At 35.4% G+C, this 17,795-nt stretch overlaps 1 protein-coding gene across 2 annotated transcripts; it reads left to right on the top strand.

Moving 5' to 3' along the window:
- The first annotated feature begins 9,052 nt into the window (after window positions 1–9,052).
- On the top strand, window positions 9,053–12,603 carry LOC104091143 (uric acid degradation bifunctional protein TTL). 2 transcript variants are annotated; one of them, XM_009596421.4, is made up of 6 exons: window positions 9,053–9,371; window positions 9,456–9,547; window positions 10,413–10,470; window positions 10,624–10,725; window positions 11,315–11,474; window positions 11,973–12,603. In XM_009596421.4, the coding sequence occupies exons 1-6, from the start codon at window positions 9,234–9,236 to the stop codon at window positions 12,425–12,427; spliced, it is 1,005 nt and encodes a 334-aa protein (XP_009594716.1). In that variant the 5' UTR covers window positions 9,053–9,233; the 3' UTR covers window positions 12,428–12,603. The 2 variants fall into 2 exon arrangements, with proteins under 2 accessions (XP_009594716.1, XP_009594715.1); XM_009596420.4 differs by having other exon boundaries at window positions 9,082–9,371; window positions 11,970–12,603.
- The last annotated feature ends 5,192 nt before the right edge of the window (window positions 12,604–17,795 follow it).

Below are 17,795 nucleotides of genomic sequence, written 5' to 3'. Positions count from 1 at the left end.
AACCTTTGGCAACTCCGGCATTATCAACGTCACGATTTTTGCGTGACAGTCCAGAATAACATGAAATGGAGATAACTAATTCATACCCAGGATTACATCAAAATCAACCATACCGAGTAAAAAGAGATCAACTCTAGTCTCCAGTTCCCCAATAGTTACTACACACGACCGATACACATGATCCACAGTAATAATATCGCCCACAGGTGTAGATACACAAACAGGTGAAACTAAGGACTCACAGGGCATATCCAGTGAAAAAAATCCTAGTGAAGAAAAAAGAGTACACATATTTAGTAATACGTATTTTTAGCTGCCTCATTAAAAACCTTATAAGGAAAACCCTGTGGGAAAAAATCTTAATAAGGAAAAAAGAGTACATCGCATATTTTACTCCCCGTGATAAAAACCTTGTTTTAAATATTTGAGTCTCCGCATTCCAATCTTGTATACCATTTCTCAAAAGTTAAAGTTGGCAAAGATTTAGTGAATAAATATGTCGGATTGTCACTTGAACGGATTTATTGCATATCAATGTCACCATTTTTCTGAAGATCGTGTGTGTAGAATAATTTTAGTGAAATGTGCTTCGTTCTATCTCCTTTTATAAATCCTCCCTTCAATTGGGCTATGCATGCAACATTGTCTTCGTATAAAATTGTGGGTCTTTTCTCACATTCCAAACCACATTTTTCTCGAATAAAATAAATTATTGATCTCAACCATACGCATTCCCTACTTGCTTTGTGAATAGCTATTATTTCAGCATGATTTGAAGAAGTAAAAATAATAGATTGCTTTGTGGAGCGCCATGATATGATAGTACCTCCACATGTAAATACGTACCCGGTTTGAGATCTAGCTTTATGAGGATTAGATAAATAACCTGCATCTGCATAACCAACAAGATCTGCACTAACTTTGTTAGCATAAAACAAACCCATATCAAGAGTTCCCTTTAAATATCGCAATATATGCTTAATCCCATTCCAATGTCTCCGTGTAGGAGAAGAACTATATCTTGCTAGTAAATTAACAGAAAATGCTATGTCAAGCCTTGTAGCATTAGCAAGATACATTAGTGCACCAATTGCACTAAGATAGGGTACTTCGGGACCAAGAAGTTCCTCATCCTCTTCTGGAGGTCGGAACAAATCTTTATTCACTTCAAGTGATCGAACAACTATTGGTGTACTCAATGGGTGCGCTTTGTCCATGTAAAAGCATTTTAAGACCCTTTATGTATAGGCAGATTTATGGATAAAGATCCCGTCTGTTAAATGTTCAATTTGCAGACCAAGACAAAGTTTTGTCTTTCCAAGATCTTTTATCTCAAATTCTTTCTTAAGATATTCAATTGCCTTTTGGAGCTCTTCGGGAGTTCCAACAAGATTTATGTCATCAACATAAACAACAAGTATAACAAATTCTGAAGCCATTTTCTTTATAAAAATACATGGAGAAATAACATCATTTATATAATTATCACGACCCAAAATCCAACTAGTCGTAATGGCACCTAACCCATCCCGTTAGGTAAGCCAATTTCCAACTAATTAATTTCACTAATAATTATTAAAGCAATTTACGTGAATAAAGATCCTCATCTTACACAATCCTCAAGAACTGGTAGTACAAATCATGAGCTTCTAAGAATAGAGTATACAAAGCGAAAATAAAATAAATACATAGTGTAGTAACAACATCAGTCAACATCTGTACGCAATGTGCAGAAGTGTAGTATCAGTACAACCGACCCCATGTACTGAGTAAGTAACAAACCTAGCCTTAGGTTAAAAGTAGTGACGAGCTTCTACCAAAGTCAGGTCCAAAACCAATAGTCCACAACAGTCCATAACAACAATAAGCAAATAATACCATAAGTAATTCAGAGATAAAATGCTCAGCCAAATCATAATTTCTAAAAATAGTTCTGCCTTTCAAGTACATCAATGAAAACCCGAATCGTATACCGAAGATTACCAAAATTATGAATAAGTTTGAAAACAATAAATTTCTCAAAAAAAAAAATCTTTTCAATAATAAACAATATGTCTCATTTTCTTTCCCAGATAACCAGTGTAAAACAAATGCATCACTATGCCTATCTGTCAATATGTGAGAGAAATCATGAATAATGTGATACCGTACAACATGAGGAAAACACATCTCTATGCATATATGTCATGTGTGCATGGCAATGCAATGTATCTCATAGATTGCACTCATGTACTCGCACTCTCAGAGTACTCAATCTCATTATCTTATATTTTCTCTCAGTGTGCTTAGCACACTCAATCACTCAGCGCTATACAATACATGCTGCGGCGTGCAGCCCGATCCCTGTTTATAGTCGACTTCACTCATTGGGGGTGTACAGACTCATGAGGGGCTCCTGCAGCCCAAGCGCTATAAGCACGAACAACTCACGTGTTGCACGGACAACTCACGTGCCATAATATAAATATCTGGATCCGCACGACCAACTCACGTGCTGCATGGCCAACTCACGTGCAATAATAATATAAGGATCCGCACGGCCAACTCACATGTTGCACGGCCAACTTACGTGCAATAATAATATCTGGATCCGCACGGCCAACTCACGTGCTATAACAATATCTGGATCCGCACGGCCAACTCACGTGTAATAGTACAATATATAGATCCACAGGGCCAACTCACGTGCAATAATATAATATATAGATCTGCACGGCCAACTCACGTTTAATAATATAATATATATATAAAGCCAACATGGCATGCTGCGACGTACAGCCCGATCCCAAAAATATACTCACAATCAGGCCCTCGGCCTCCCTCAGTCATCAATCTCTTCAGTCTCTCTCTCATGGGCTCATAATGTAATGAGAATAGCCCAAAAATGATGATATGATGTATCAATAAATAATAACAGAGACTGAGAAATGATATGCAAAGAAATGAATATGACTGAGTATGAATTTTTAATTAAAAATAAATATTTCACATCAATATGACCTCTGTGGGTCCCAATAATACTGGCACATAGCCTCAATATGGTTTTTAATATATTTTTCAGTTCAATTTCTTTAACACATAAAACTACATGAAAAATGCCAAGATTATTTAACTACAAAATTCCCAGAAATAATATGTCACAATTTCTATAGTGCACGCTCACACGCCCGTCACCTAGCATGCGCGTCACCTCCTAACAATTCACAAAATACATATATTCAGGGTTCATACACTCAACTCCAAGATTAGAAGAGTTACTTACCTCGAACAAGCCAAATCCAATGTCGAGCAAGCTAAGCAATGCTCCAAAAATTTTATTCTGCGCGTATCAACTTCCAAATGGCTCGAATCTAGTCACAATTAATTTGATTCAGTCAATAAAATTTATTGGAATTAATTCCATAAGAAAATATAATTTTCCATCAAAATCCAAAATTTAGCTCAAAAAATCATCCGTGGGGTTCATGTCTCGGAATCCGATGAAACTCACAAAATCCGACAACCCATCCAATTACAAGTTCAACCATACTAATTTCACTCAAATCCGACTCCGAATCAATGTTCAAATCTCGAAAATTCATTTTTATGAAATTGTAGAAATTCCTCCAATTTCTTTTGAAAAAATCAATAATCTAACGCCGAAAATGAATATTAATTCATGGAATATAATCACAAGAGAGTCAATAACACTTACCCCAAGTTTTGTAAAAAATTTTCTTTCCAAAGTCGCCCAATCCGAGTTTCAAAATCCGAAAATGAAGAAAGAAACCAAAACCCAGGATTTTATCTTCTGTCCAGTCATTTGCCTTCCGCGATCGCGGAAAATGCTTCGCGATCACGAAGAACAAATGCCCAGCTCTTCTAGACAACCTTTAGTATATTAGTCATAACTCGTTGTACAAAACTTCAAATTGTAATTGGTTTATCTTTCTGAAAACTAGATATCAAGGACTATAATTTTCATTTGTTGCTCATCTCCCAATTCCTTATACATTTCTAGATATAAGCTTCTAAAGGCAGCCTTATACAACAGAGAATTTCCAAACTCTTCCCAAACAGCCTATAGTGTATCCACCATAACTTTTTGTACACAAATTCAAATGACATTTGGTTTAAATTTATGAAAACTATACATCAAGGGCTACAACTTTCATTTTTGTATCATCTCCAAAGTCCTTATAGATTGCGAGATATAAGCTTCCAAAGTCGGGTGAGTGCAGCAGGATTTTCCTCTACGCGATCGCGAAAAGGCTTCCGCGATCGCGATTCACAGTGCCCAAACAGCAAAACTGCTCTTCGCGATCGCGATGCATACCTCTGTGGCCAAAAACCAGCAACTAAGAATGGCCTAGAAATGGTCCGAAGCCACCCCGAAACTCACCCGAGCCCCTCGGGACCTCAACCAAATATACCAACAAGTCCTAAAACATCATACGAACTTAGTCGAAGCCTCGAATCACATCAAACAACGCTAAAACCACGAATCATGCCCCAATTCAAGCCTAATGAACTTTGAACTTTCAAATTCTATATCTTGTGCCGAAATACATCAAATCAATCCGGAATGACTTCAAATTTTGCACACAAGTCATAAATGACATAACGAAGCTATTCTAATTTCCAGAATCGGATTCCGACCTCAATATCAAAAAGTCATCCCCCGGTCAAACTTCCCAAAAATTCAACTTTCGCCATTTCAAGCCTAATTCCACTACGGACCTCTAAATAATTTTTCGGACACGCTCCTAAGTCCAAAATCACCATACGGAGCTATTGGAATCATCAGAATTAAATTCTGAGGTCGTTTACACATAAGTCGATATCCGGTCACTATTTTAACTTAAGCTTTAAACCTTGGAACTAAGTGTTCCAATTCATTCCAAAACCTCACCGGACCCGAACCAATTTCCACGGCAAGTCACACAACAACTGTAAAGCCCAATTTGAGCAGTAAATGGGGAAACAGGGTTGTAATACTCAAAATGACCGATCGGGTCGTTACAGTAATCCTCTTTCAGCAAATATTCACTGAGGCGATTATACCACATGCGCCCAGATTGCTTTAAACCGTAGAAAGATCTTTGTAATCTGATTGAGTACATTTACCAAGATTTTGAATATGCTTCAAGTATTTTAAATCCTTCAGGGATTTTCATGTAAATTTCATTATCAAGTGACCCGTATAGATAAGCTGTAATCACATCCATTAGATGTATTTCAAGCCTTTCACGTAAGGCTAAACTGATGAGATATCGAAATGTTATGGCATCCATAACGGGTGAATATGTTTCTTCATAATCGACTCCAGGTCGTTGTGAGAATCCTTGTGCAACAAGGCGAGCCTTGTATCTTTCAACTTCATTTTTATCATTCCCTTTTCGCACAAAAGCCCATTTATGACCAACTGGCTTTATACCAGCAGGTGTTTGGACTACTGGTCCAAAGACCTCTCTTTTAGCAATTGACTTCAATTCCGATTGAATTGACTCTTGCCATTTTGGCCAATCAGATCTTTGTTGACATTCTTTGACAGATCGGGGTTCAAGATTCTCACTATCTTGCATAATGTTAAGTGCAATATTATATGCAAACATATTATTCACTACTATTTTAGATCGATTTAAATTAATCCCATTACCAGTAGAACTTATTAAAAGTTCCTCACTCACTTGAGTCTCGGGTTCATTGATTTCTTCAGGAATCTCAGAACTAATCAGATCTTGGGTCTCTTCAGGAGATCCCTTCATAATATCATTTTGATGATTTGTCGATTTTATTTTTCTAGGATTTCGATCATTAGAACCCAAAGGCCTACCATGCTTCAGGCGTGCTTTAGGTTCACTAGCTCTCATGCTATTAGATGGTCATGCTGGGACATCAATTCGGATAGGCATATTCTGTGCAGGGATATGTGACTTAGTTATCCTTTTCAAATCAGTAAATGCGTCTCGCATTTGATGTGCTATATTCTGTAAATGGATGATCTTCTGGACCTCCTGATTACATATAGGGATACGTGGATCAAAGTGAGATAATGATGAAACATTCCACACAATTTCTCTTTTGATTTCCTTTTTCTCTCCCCCTAATTGTGAAAAATTTATTTCATCAAATCGACAATCTGCAAATAATAGAGGGTGATTCAAACCCAACATATATTCCTAACCTTCTTTGCGGGCTCATCTTACTGCGTTGTAGTGGTGCTACTGGCACATATACAGCATATTCAAAAATTTGTAGATGGGCAATATTTGATTTATGACCAAAAACTAATTGTGACGGAAAATATTTATTATAATGTGTCGGTCTGAGGCGGATAAGTGATGTTGCGTGCAAAATAGCATGGCCCTAAACAGTAGTGAGCAATTTTATTTTCATAAGTAGTGGTCTTGCTATCAACTGCAAGTGTTTAATAAATGACTCTGCAAGGCCATTTTGAGTATGAATATAAGCTACAGGATGTTCAACTTTTATCCCAACTGATAGACAGTAATCATCAAAAGCTTGAGATGAGAATTCTCCAGCATTATCAAGGCGAATAGCCTTTATAGGATAATCTGGGAATTGTGCCCTTAATCGAATTATTTGGGCTAATAACTTTGCAAATGCCAGGTTGCGAGATGATAGTAAGCACACATAAGACCATCTTGAAGATGCATCTATTAGGACCATAAAATATCTGAACAACCTACTTGATGGGTAAATAAGTCCACATATATCCCCATGTATACGCTCTAAAAAGGCAGGGGACTCAATGCCAACCTTCATTGGTGATGGTCTAGCGATCATTTTGCCTTTATAACAAGCATCACAAGAAAATTCATCATTTGTAAGAATCTTCAGGTTCTTTAATGGATGCCCACTCGAATTTTCAGTAATTCGTCTCATCATTATTGATCCAGGATGGCCCAAACGGCCATGCCAAAGCACAAAAGTATTTGAATCCGCAAACTTCTGATTTACGATAGAGTGTGCTTCAACTGTACTAATTTTTGAATAGTATAAGCCAGAAGATAAAATTGGTAACTTTTTTACAATGTAATTCTGGCCAGAAATATTCTTTGTAATACAAAGATATTCCACGTTCATTTCATCTATTGTCTCAACATGATACCCATTTCGGCGGATATCTATAAAACTTAATAAGTTTCTTCAGAATTTGGAGGAGAATAATGCATTGTCGATAATAAGTTTTGTTCCCTTAGACAGAAATATAATGGCTCTTTCGGAGCTTTCAATCAAACTTATATTACTAGAAATTATTGAAACATTTGCTTTTTCCTTATACAAATAAGAAAAGTATTTCTGATCCTTAAATATGGCATGAGTTGTTCCACTATCAATTACACAAATATCTTCACGATTGGTCTTTGATCCAAACATAATTTGAGGATTATCCATATTCTTCAAAATGCATAAATAAAATATATTATAGTAAACATCATTATCAAATCATAACTTTTATTTATGTGCAACAATTACATAATCATACTATCTACTACAAACAACCAAAATTAAAATATTTACATTTCTACAGATTCACTACCGATCACATAACTTGTTTTTCCTTCTGGGAGTGCAAAGTAATCAGCTACATCCAAATGCATGAAGTCTAAATTATCTTCAGAAATAAAATTTGCTTCAACATTTTTCTCAGTCTTCTTCAGGGAGGCTTGATACAACTCAACCAGGTGCTTTGGCGTACGACATGTACGTGACCAGTGCCCTTTTCCTCCACATCTGTAGTATGCATTTTCTACGTTTGATGCTTGCACCGCTTCATGCTTTTATTCCTTCCTTTTCCACTGCTGGTGGTGATGAGGGTTCTTTGGTGCATTATTATTACCATTATTAGTGTTTCTTCCCCGACCACGGCCATGACCACGACTGGGGCCACGTCCTCTTCTACGCTTAGCTTGGTGAAAGTTCGTCGCATTCACTTCAGGGAATGGACAAGAACCAATAGGTCGGCTTTCATGGTTTTTCATTAATAGCCTATTATGTTGCTCGGCTACAAGAAGATGTGAGATAAGTTCAGAATACTTTTTGAATTCCATCTCTCGATATTGATGCTGCAGGAGCATGTTCGAGGCATGAAAAATGGTGAAAGTTTTCTCCAACATATCATGATCAGTAATATTATCACCACATAGTTTCAATTGGGAAATAATTCTGAACATAGCAGAATTTTACTCACTGATAGATTTAAAATCTTGTAGCCTTAAATGAGTCCAATCATAACGTGCATGTGGAAGAACGACCATCTTCAGGTGGTCATATCTATCGTTCAAATTATTTCACAGTATGACTGGATCTTTAATAGTAAGATATTCCATTTTCAGGCCCTCATCAAGGTGATGGCGTAGGAATATTATTGCTTTGACACGGTCTTGGTTTGATACCTGATTTTTGTCCTTGATGGTGTCTTCCAGACCCATCGCATCAAGATGAATTTCGGCATCAAGCACCCAAGACATGTAGCTTTTGCCCGATATATCCAGGGCTACAAATTCAAGTTTAGAAAGATTTGACATTATTTAGAAAAAAAAAGTTCGTACCTATGATACTTTCAAAGTATTTGCTTGAGATGGCAGAGTCTCTGCTGATAACGTGTTATAAAATAAAAACTGTAAAGTAAATAAACTGAAGACAAGTATAGAGAGAGATTGATATATTATTTAAACTTCAAACTTATGTACATAATGAACTGAGAACTCCTCTATTTATAGAAGAAAGGAAGCAGTTGCGAGACTTTTCAGGAAGCAGCTGTAAGACTTTTCTTTAGCTACTTGTAAGTTGTCTGCATGAGCTGCTTGCAACCTGCCTGTTTAATAAGAAGCTGTTGCAAATTATTTAATTGAGCTGCTTGCAACGTGCCTACATCAACTGCTTGTAGATAAACTTCAATAGAGTACTAAATGAATAATCTTATTCAGAAAGATTATCTATAGCGGAGTAACAAATGAACCTCCACAATATAATTATTTTCGTAACAAATTTTATTTTGTCTTATTTTTGCCCACTACTACTTTTTCTTTCATCTTTTTTAAGTGTGTAAAAAAAGGGAGAATAATCGGTTTTATAATAAAATCAGAGATTCCATTTCATCACCAGCTCCGACTTCACTACTTAGCAGAATCTTGCCAAAATTCAGCGCCTCTCACTCCCTGCAAACTCCACACCCAATTTGGAGCTGTTCTCTGTTACTATTAATCTGAAGAAATTGCAAAAAAATGGGATCAGTATTTGATGAAAAGGATTTCCTGGCATGCTGTGGGAGCACCAAATTCGGAAAGGAGATGGTAGCAGCTGCCCCCTTTTCCACTCTCCAAGATGCCATCCTTGCTGCCAGACATATCTGGTTCAACAAGGTTTTATGTATACCCATTTCACCTCATAATTTCCTTATATATACAGCTGTTGATTGATTGGTTTATTAATTGGAACTCGGTCAGGTTGATGTAAATGGGTGGCTTGAAGCATTTGCTGCTCATCCACAAATTGGTCAAAGCCCTTCCAAGAATCACCAAAGCCCTACTTTTGCCCAGTACACTTCTCTGTTTCCCTAAAAGTTTTGCCTTTTATTTTCTATTTCTGAAGATTGAGCGCAAGTTTAATGTCTTTTTCTGATGCTAAATTGAATGAATTGTTTACGGCCACAATATTTTAGTTTTACTTTTTGGCTTTAACAGTTGGATTAAATATTGCTACTTGCTCGACTAGAAGGTAAATCATGAATCATGAATTCATGATCCCTGCTACAGTGGTCATGCTGCTTTTAAAAAAAATTCTTTCTTTTGTTTTTTATGTTGAATTGTAAGGCTTGTTGGTGTTAGGTATTTAAAAGACAAATATCAAAGTGTTTAATACATAACATTCTACAGACCCTCGTAGTATCTAAGATATTAGTTAAGAAAATCTAGAATCTAAATTCTGAAAATTGACTTTAGTATTCTTACAGTTGCATTTGAATCTATGTACAACTAGAACTTAAGTTCTCAAAATTAAATGGTATTGCATCGCTTGTCGCAACAAAATTGAGTAAATAATGCTTATTACGTGCTCTTTTGGGCAAATCTTCAGGTTCTCCTATGTGTGTGCTATTTGAATTTCTGTAAGATATGATCGTGTTTTATCTTGTCTAATTTTGTATGACCATGCATACATTTTAACATTTGTATTTCTGCGACATTGAGCTATATGTTGGCCTTAGAGTTAACATTCACAACCAGCAAAATTGCTACGGTTTATGTGCTTTATAGAGAACTGCTTTAATGCTGTTGTTCTGACCCATGGCTTCCCCATCCCCACCCTCCCCCCATAGACCTACAATGTTTACGATTTCATCTTCTCAAGCTATATGCCAATACCTCGTCAGACTGGAAGGTAAAGTTAAATGTCTCCTTTTGCAGGTGGAGCAAGGGCGAGCAGTCAACAGCTCTGGCCACTGCTACTGATTCTACGTTACAGGTGTTTTGATCTAAAGATATTTGCATCTATGAATTCTATGAATCAAATGAAAAATAGTGCTTGACCTTTTCTTTTTTTGTTTGATTGGGAAGTAGGTTAACTTCGTATTTTGTGCAAAAAGGTTCAGAGTTTGCATAATAATTGATCTTTCAGGAACTGTTTGAGTGGAATGCTCGCTATAGGGAGAAGTTTGGATTTGTCTTCTTGATATGTGCTTCAGGGAGAAGTACCCTTGAGATACTTGCAGAGTTGAAGGTAAAGTCTCTCTGTTTGAAGACAGAATGATTGCAGATATTTTATATTAACCTCAATTATAATCAGACATGTAATACTCTTATAGTTTTTACTTTTTAGAGCAAAGCTTTTAACTTTAGAACATGAACATTTGAGTTCAAAAAATTCCGTCTAGTATTTAAAGCAATTCTTCAGTGATAAAGGCGTAGAATTTCTGTTCCACCCCCCCTGATGTCAAGACAGACTTTCATCTTGAATTCTATCTTGTGCCAACATTTGATATCCTTACAACATTTTAAGGAAATCACCAGAGTTCGATCCCTTTGTTGGCTTAGTGCATTGAGATTCATAAAATAACCATAATTGATGTGAGAATGCCGAGTCTGGCCTCCATCCTCTTGCATCATAAAGGGGTGATCTTTCGATGGCCTTCTTCAATCAAGGTCCTTGAGATTTTTAAATATCAGGAAGTAGAATATGTAGTCCGTTTTTCTGAACAACAGACTTTTTGTGTTACTTTATCTACTGAGGGCAATGGTGAAATAATTTTTTTATCTATTTTGTCATTCAAATACTGATCCATATTCCATTTCAACTTTACCTCTTGTAGATACGGTACCAGAACAGACCAATAATTGAGTTTGAGATTGCAGCCCAGGAGCAAATGAAAATAACTGAATTACGCCTTGCCAAACTCTTCACGGACAAAGCAGATACTGCACCAACAATTAAACCGTTGGCTACAACTAATATTGCGAGAAAAGCAGAAGGTAATTTCATCTTCTTATTTCTGTTAATCATTTATTTTTATTGTTTTTGTATATTTATGTAATTCGTTAGCTTAATCTCAAGTTTTTCGAAGTTGCTCCTTATTCTCCCACTATGAGGATTTTTGCTTCACCTTTGCATAAAAGTCTTTCCAAAAGTTCTCTAAATGAAGTGAGCACAATATATTTCAGATCTTCTCTTCCTAAACTTTACTGTTGAAGGATTTCAAATCTACTCTATGGTCTGACCTATGAATCTTGAGTCATCGGAGATGTTAGCAATTGGTTATCCCCTTGTTTCCTGCAGTTTGGAAACATGCCATCTGCAAAATACCTTCGCCTGATCTTCTCAATTACTCAATTTTCTGATGCACCTTCTTGAGAAACTCTATTTCAAGTATGCAGTGAGGATAACTCTTACAAAGTTCGGCAACTATTTATAATTCCCTAAAATAGCATTTCCATATGTTACATTTTTCATTGAACCTTAAATTGTAGAAGATCGTGTGAAAATTATTGGAGCACATATGACTGCTGCAACTGGAGATGCTGGAGCAAAACCAGCTCATATACCAAATAGAACTCGCCCGCCCATCACAACCCATGTTCTGGATACTAGTCGTGGATGTCCAGCGAATGGAATTGAAGTACAACTAGAGATGTGGAATGACAACCAAACAAGACCACAATTTGGCAAAGCTAATATTGGTGGGTGGAAAGTACTAGGGTCTTCAGCTACGGACAAAGATGGTCGAAGTGGTCAGTTGATGAATATGGTTGAAGCTTTGGCTCCAGGAATATATCGGATAAGTTTCAACACGGGTGAGTATATTCCTGATGGATTTTTTCCCTATGTCTCTATTGTTTTTGAGATCAGAGAGTCCCAGAAATGGGATCACTTTCATGTTCCTTTGCTGCTCTCTCCATTCTCATTCTCCACATATCGTGGTAGCTAGTTTAATAAGGGGGTTGGCTTTATTGAAAATTTTCACAAGAATATTACTGTATTGTATTTGGATGAATGAATCACTTACCCTTATGCTTTGCCTGGAATTGTATTTCTTCTATCAGTTTGTGTTTCCAGATTAAGCTAGACAATGACATAGTGGTTGTAAATATAAGTGTTTCTTTTTCCAGATTAGCTAGACAATAGTTATTGTAGATACTATAATTTCAAATCTTCTTTAAAACTTTTATAAAGAAATTATTGAGGCCAACTATAAGATATTGTCAAAAGGAGAAGGGTAAATTTAGTTTTTTCCCTGAGATATTTTAACAAGTGGAATTCATCGTGTCAAATTTTTGATCGATTTAAGTACAAGCTGGAGCTCTGTTGGGGTCAAGACAAATATGAGATGATTTGCTAATAACAATAGCTTTGACATCTACAAACATTAACATCATAAAATACATAAACAATCAGCAGAACAAAAATTCTTTTCCACTTTATGTATGCTGCCCCCCCCCCCCCCCTTCCTAGCTAGTAAGTACTAGTTTGGGATTGTTTCTTGATTTCTCTTTGCACTAATTTTCCATAAATCTTTGGGCAAACATATGAATAAGGAAAATTACTCTTTCCCTCTCTTTTTTAATTTTTTACGAACCACAAAGAGGTGGATGTTCTTTTATTAATAAGGAAAATTACTTAGTTTTTCCTACTTCCTCTTGCCTTTTTTTCCCTCTTTTATTTAATACATGATACATACCTATAAAATTATAAATAGGGATTCTCTCGGATCCTCTTCTACGTACCGTCTTCACAAAATAAATTTTATCTTCTTACATTATTCTCTTTAGCTTCGAAACCAAAATGTCTTTTCAAACAACTAGTTTGAATAATATTCCTGGAAATAATACTAGTTACGATGGCGGAAATATATTGGATAATCATGGTTGGCATGCCCCAAATAAAGCCGTTTGGGGTGTTATAGCTTTCGTTTTTCTGCTTGTGCTCTTGTGGATCATCGACATACTCAGAACCAAAAAATCTTCCAAAAATACTGAGCCAAAGGATAGTAATGATGCTAACGTCTAAGGTGTAGAGAGGAAGAAATTAGAGAAGCTATATACTTCGACAATCTTTTAGTTTTTCATTCCTTCAAATTAAGTTTTTGGGTTTAATGAAATTATGATTTTTACCATTGTGTATTATAATATGCGAGTCTGCTTTTCTTCATAATATATGTTGGAACAAGGTTGGAGAGTACTCCTCATGCTTTTGGCGTCCTATCAAACTACTAGCTAAGATATTGAGAAGATTAGTGCATGCAATTTATAGAAGAGATGTTGAGCTATGAAAAAAGGATTTGGTTGAACGTCTAAAACCAGACATAACATAATTTGAAGAGAAATAATAAATCCGAATCTTCTCTTGACTCTTTGTTTCTTAGTGTGTTATTTAATTCATTTTAGTTTTCTTGAACTTTAATATATTTTTTGTGTTATATATAATACTATATTATTAATTTATAATTAAAAAAAATATAAAGATCCATGGGGCTTATGTCCCATGTCTCAAGATTTTAATGCATAACATGGATAATGAGAATTTTGATTATGGTCAATTATTATTGGATGAATTTACGCGATTTTATTCCACTGGCAATCCTAACAATTGGGAGTATGTTTTCTCTCTAGATACGTTGGAAGAGCAATCAAATTGAACCGTAGAATCGGGTATATATATATATATATATATATATATATATATATATATATATATATATATATATATATATATATATATATATATATATTAATTCACTCGATTGATCTTGTGCATTGGAGTGAGTGATTACTTAAATCCTAGAGTAACTGTTTTTAACATGAAATCACATGGACTAAATGATATTTTTCGATGCATAAATTTGATTTGATAAGAGATATGATCAGACCCTAATGAATACGTTTGAAGAGTTGCATTAGTGGGACAAGTAAAGGTAGCCCGGTGCACAAAGTATCACACGTTAATGCAGGGTTCGAGAAAAAATCGCACTCTAAAAGATGTGATATAGACAACATATCCTAACACAAGCATTAATGATTGCTTCCACGATAACGAAATTGTTTGCGGAAAGAAGTACACACACTTACGAGTTATGCTAATCTGTTACATGTAGTGTTCATATTTTTCTATTAGATGGAGGGGAGTTGGATCAACCTAAACTAATTTACAAGTGGTAATTGAAAAATAGTCATTGTTTTAAAAGTAATTGAAATTTAGTCACTTTTCATGTAAAAGATAAATTTGAATAAAAACACTGTTCAGAATCCGTGAAATATTCCAGCATAATATGCTGGAGTTCGAATTTTTTACATGTGAACTTCCATGCTGGAATATCATAATGTGCTGGAGTTTCAACATAATATGCTGGAAGTCCATACACAGGTGCTCCAATCTCCAATATATTATGCTGGAACTTTCCGTGTGTTGGAGTTCCAACATAATATGCTGGAAGTTCATACACAGGTGTCCCAATTTCCAGTATATTATGCTGGAACTTTCCGTGTGCTGGAGTTCCAACATAATATGCTGGAAATTCATGCACAGGTGCTCCAATCTCCAGTATATTATGCTGGAACTTTCCGTGTTATAGTAAAATAGTGACTATTTTTCAATAACTTTGCAAACGCTGGCTATTTTTCTATTACCAGTCCGAAAACTGCCTAACCCGTGCTATTTTGAGCTAAACTTTCGCTACTCAAAATTGACATTTAGATTCTGAAAATTAGATAAAGACGCAAAAAAAATAAAAAATAAATAGGAAACTAGTCTTAAAAATTAGTAAGACCTTGAAAAATGTTACATGGAGAATAGAGTGGCAAGTCAATATATCCCAGAGGTACTATATTCGATTTTCATCGTACCTGCCATTTTTCATTTTCTCTATCCGAGTCTGCCACAGCAAAAGGGGAAAAAAGAAAAGGATTACTGCATCGTATAGCCTGTTTTGAGGCTACTTTTTAAATTCTTTCTTTTGTTAGCGTTCTGGACTAAATTTGCTTTAAAAATTAATTGAGTAAATTATTATTTTTTGCGAAAAAATTTAATTCACCGTGTATACGGGTAAAAACAGAGTCAGTGAGCACCCCGATTTTCTGGTGGGGCAAACAAAGCAAGAACATAACTACAAAAAATCGGAATCGAAGTAAGGAACATCTCCTATCAAGGTCCGAATAAAGCACCTGCCACTGGAGCCATCGAGACCATGCCCCCGGATCCAATTCGAGCTCCAAGACCTCGGAAAGCATTACCAAACGTCCGCACACGATGAACAAAGGGTTGTGATATCCGTGCCCGACCGAATATCACGGCGTAGATCTCGGCCCGTATCAACAGCAGATCAGTGATTAACAAAAATAAGATTTTTACTTTTTTTAGAGTTATACTAGGAATGAAACTCTACTATTATATAAAGGGAGTGATTTTTATTCGAGAAACATACTGTAACACGTATATTAAGGCAATATACATTTATATGCTTCTAAGAGTTATTTCAAAAGTTCTTATTTCTGCTCACGGTTCTTCATCAGTAGCTTCGAACCGAGGGCAGAACACTCACTAAGCTCAGATCTGAGCTCGAGCCTAACATCATAACTGGTTTGGTTATTTATTCTATCTTCAATTCACTTGTTTAACGTTATTGATCGCTTGTATTGAATTAGTTCATATAACCTTAAAATCGCGTATAAATTCAATTGTTATACATTTTTAAGGGTAAACACATAATTAATTGGAGGAGCACTTAAAGAATGATCTCAAAAAGAAGGTCATCCTAATATTGACCAGCTTCCAATAAAATTAATATTTGTAAATTATTACTTTTTCTTTCTTACTTTATGTATGGTTCCTTCCCTTTTTTTCCCTCTTTTCCCAGTAAGTACTGGTGGTACGGGATTGTTTCTTGATTTGAAGTCTCTTTGCCATGTTTCCATAAATCTTAAGGCAAGTATATGAATAAGGAAAGTTTACACTTTCTCTCTCTATTTTTATTTTTGTCAAGAACCACAAAGAGGTGGATTTTTGTATTAATATATAAATAAGGAAAATTAATTAGTTTTTCCTACTTCTTTCCTCTTTTTCCTCTTTTGTTTCTTTCCAAGAATTATTACACGATACCTATGAAACTATATATAGGGGTCTCTTCCACCCTCCTCTATGTACCACTTCAGAATATAAATTTTCTCTTCTTACATTCTTCTCTGAGCTAGTTGAATTCAAAATGTCTTTTCAAACAACTGGTTTGGAGAATATTATTCCTGCAAATAATACTGTTTATGGAGGTGGAAATCAGGGGAAAATAAATTCTGATGGTTGGCATGTCCCAAATAAAGCCCTTTGGGGTGTTTTAGCCTTCGTTGTGCTAGGCCTGCTCTTGTGTATAATGGACATGATCAAAAGTAAAAAATCCTCCAAAAATACTGAGCCAAAGGATAGAGATGAGGCAAAGGATAGTGAACAAACAAAGGAAAGTGATGATGCTACGTCTAAAGTGTAGAGGGGGAAAAAAAAGAAATATATATATATATATATATAAACTTCGACAATCTTTTAGTTTTTGATATTATGTCAAAAATTTTGTCTTTTATTACAAAGTTTGGGAGAGTAAGAGAAATTATATTGTTCGTCATGTTTTTCTTTCCTTTCAAGATTTTTTTTTTGGATTTAACGATGTTTTTAACGTACGTTGCATGGGTAGTATAATTTATACGATTCTTCTTCTGTTTTTTTTCGCTTAATATGTTGGAACAAGGTTGGAGGAGAGTGCGAATTAATTATGTTTTTTCCTCCTATTGAACTGCTACCTTAATTAAATATTTTTAGTTCAATGTATACAAAAGATGTGAAGCTATTAAAGCAGGTAATTGGTTGAACGTCCAAAAACAGTCTTAAAACAAATTTGAAGAGAAAAAAATAAATCTGAAGAGCTCTTCTCTTAAGTCTTTTTCTTAATGGGTTATTCCAATTTTTTGGTAGTAATTTGCCTATATTTTGTGTTTAAACGTGTACTCTATTAGTTCTAATAACACCAAAAACCACAAAAAGTTCAATACTTCTGCATAAACTAGATACAGTTTTCGTTGAAACTAATACTGTAAATTTGTTGGGCAGAGGCTGTGACAGAGGTTGTAGCGGCTGTGAGTTTCTTCTCTTACCAAAAAAAAATTGTTAATATTTAAATTTTGAACAAGACAAACATCAAAAACTTGTAGAAAAGAACTATATATATGACCAAACTCTGTCATCCATCCCGCTAACTTTTCGACGTAATAAAGGTCCAATAATATCCTTAAACTATTGAAAATAGCTAACTTCTGTCCTCC

The sequence above is a fragment of the Nicotiana tomentosiformis genome, chromosome 1, assembly GCF_000390325.3.
Source record: "Nicotiana tomentosiformis chromosome 1, ASM39032v3, whole genome shotgun sequence".
NCBI lineage: Eukaryota > Viridiplantae > Streptophyta > Magnoliopsida > Solanales > Solanaceae > Nicotiana > Nicotiana tomentosiformis.
The sequence above is the reverse complement of the archived record's forward strand: the minus strand, read 5'-3'. Positions and strand labels throughout refer to the sequence as shown.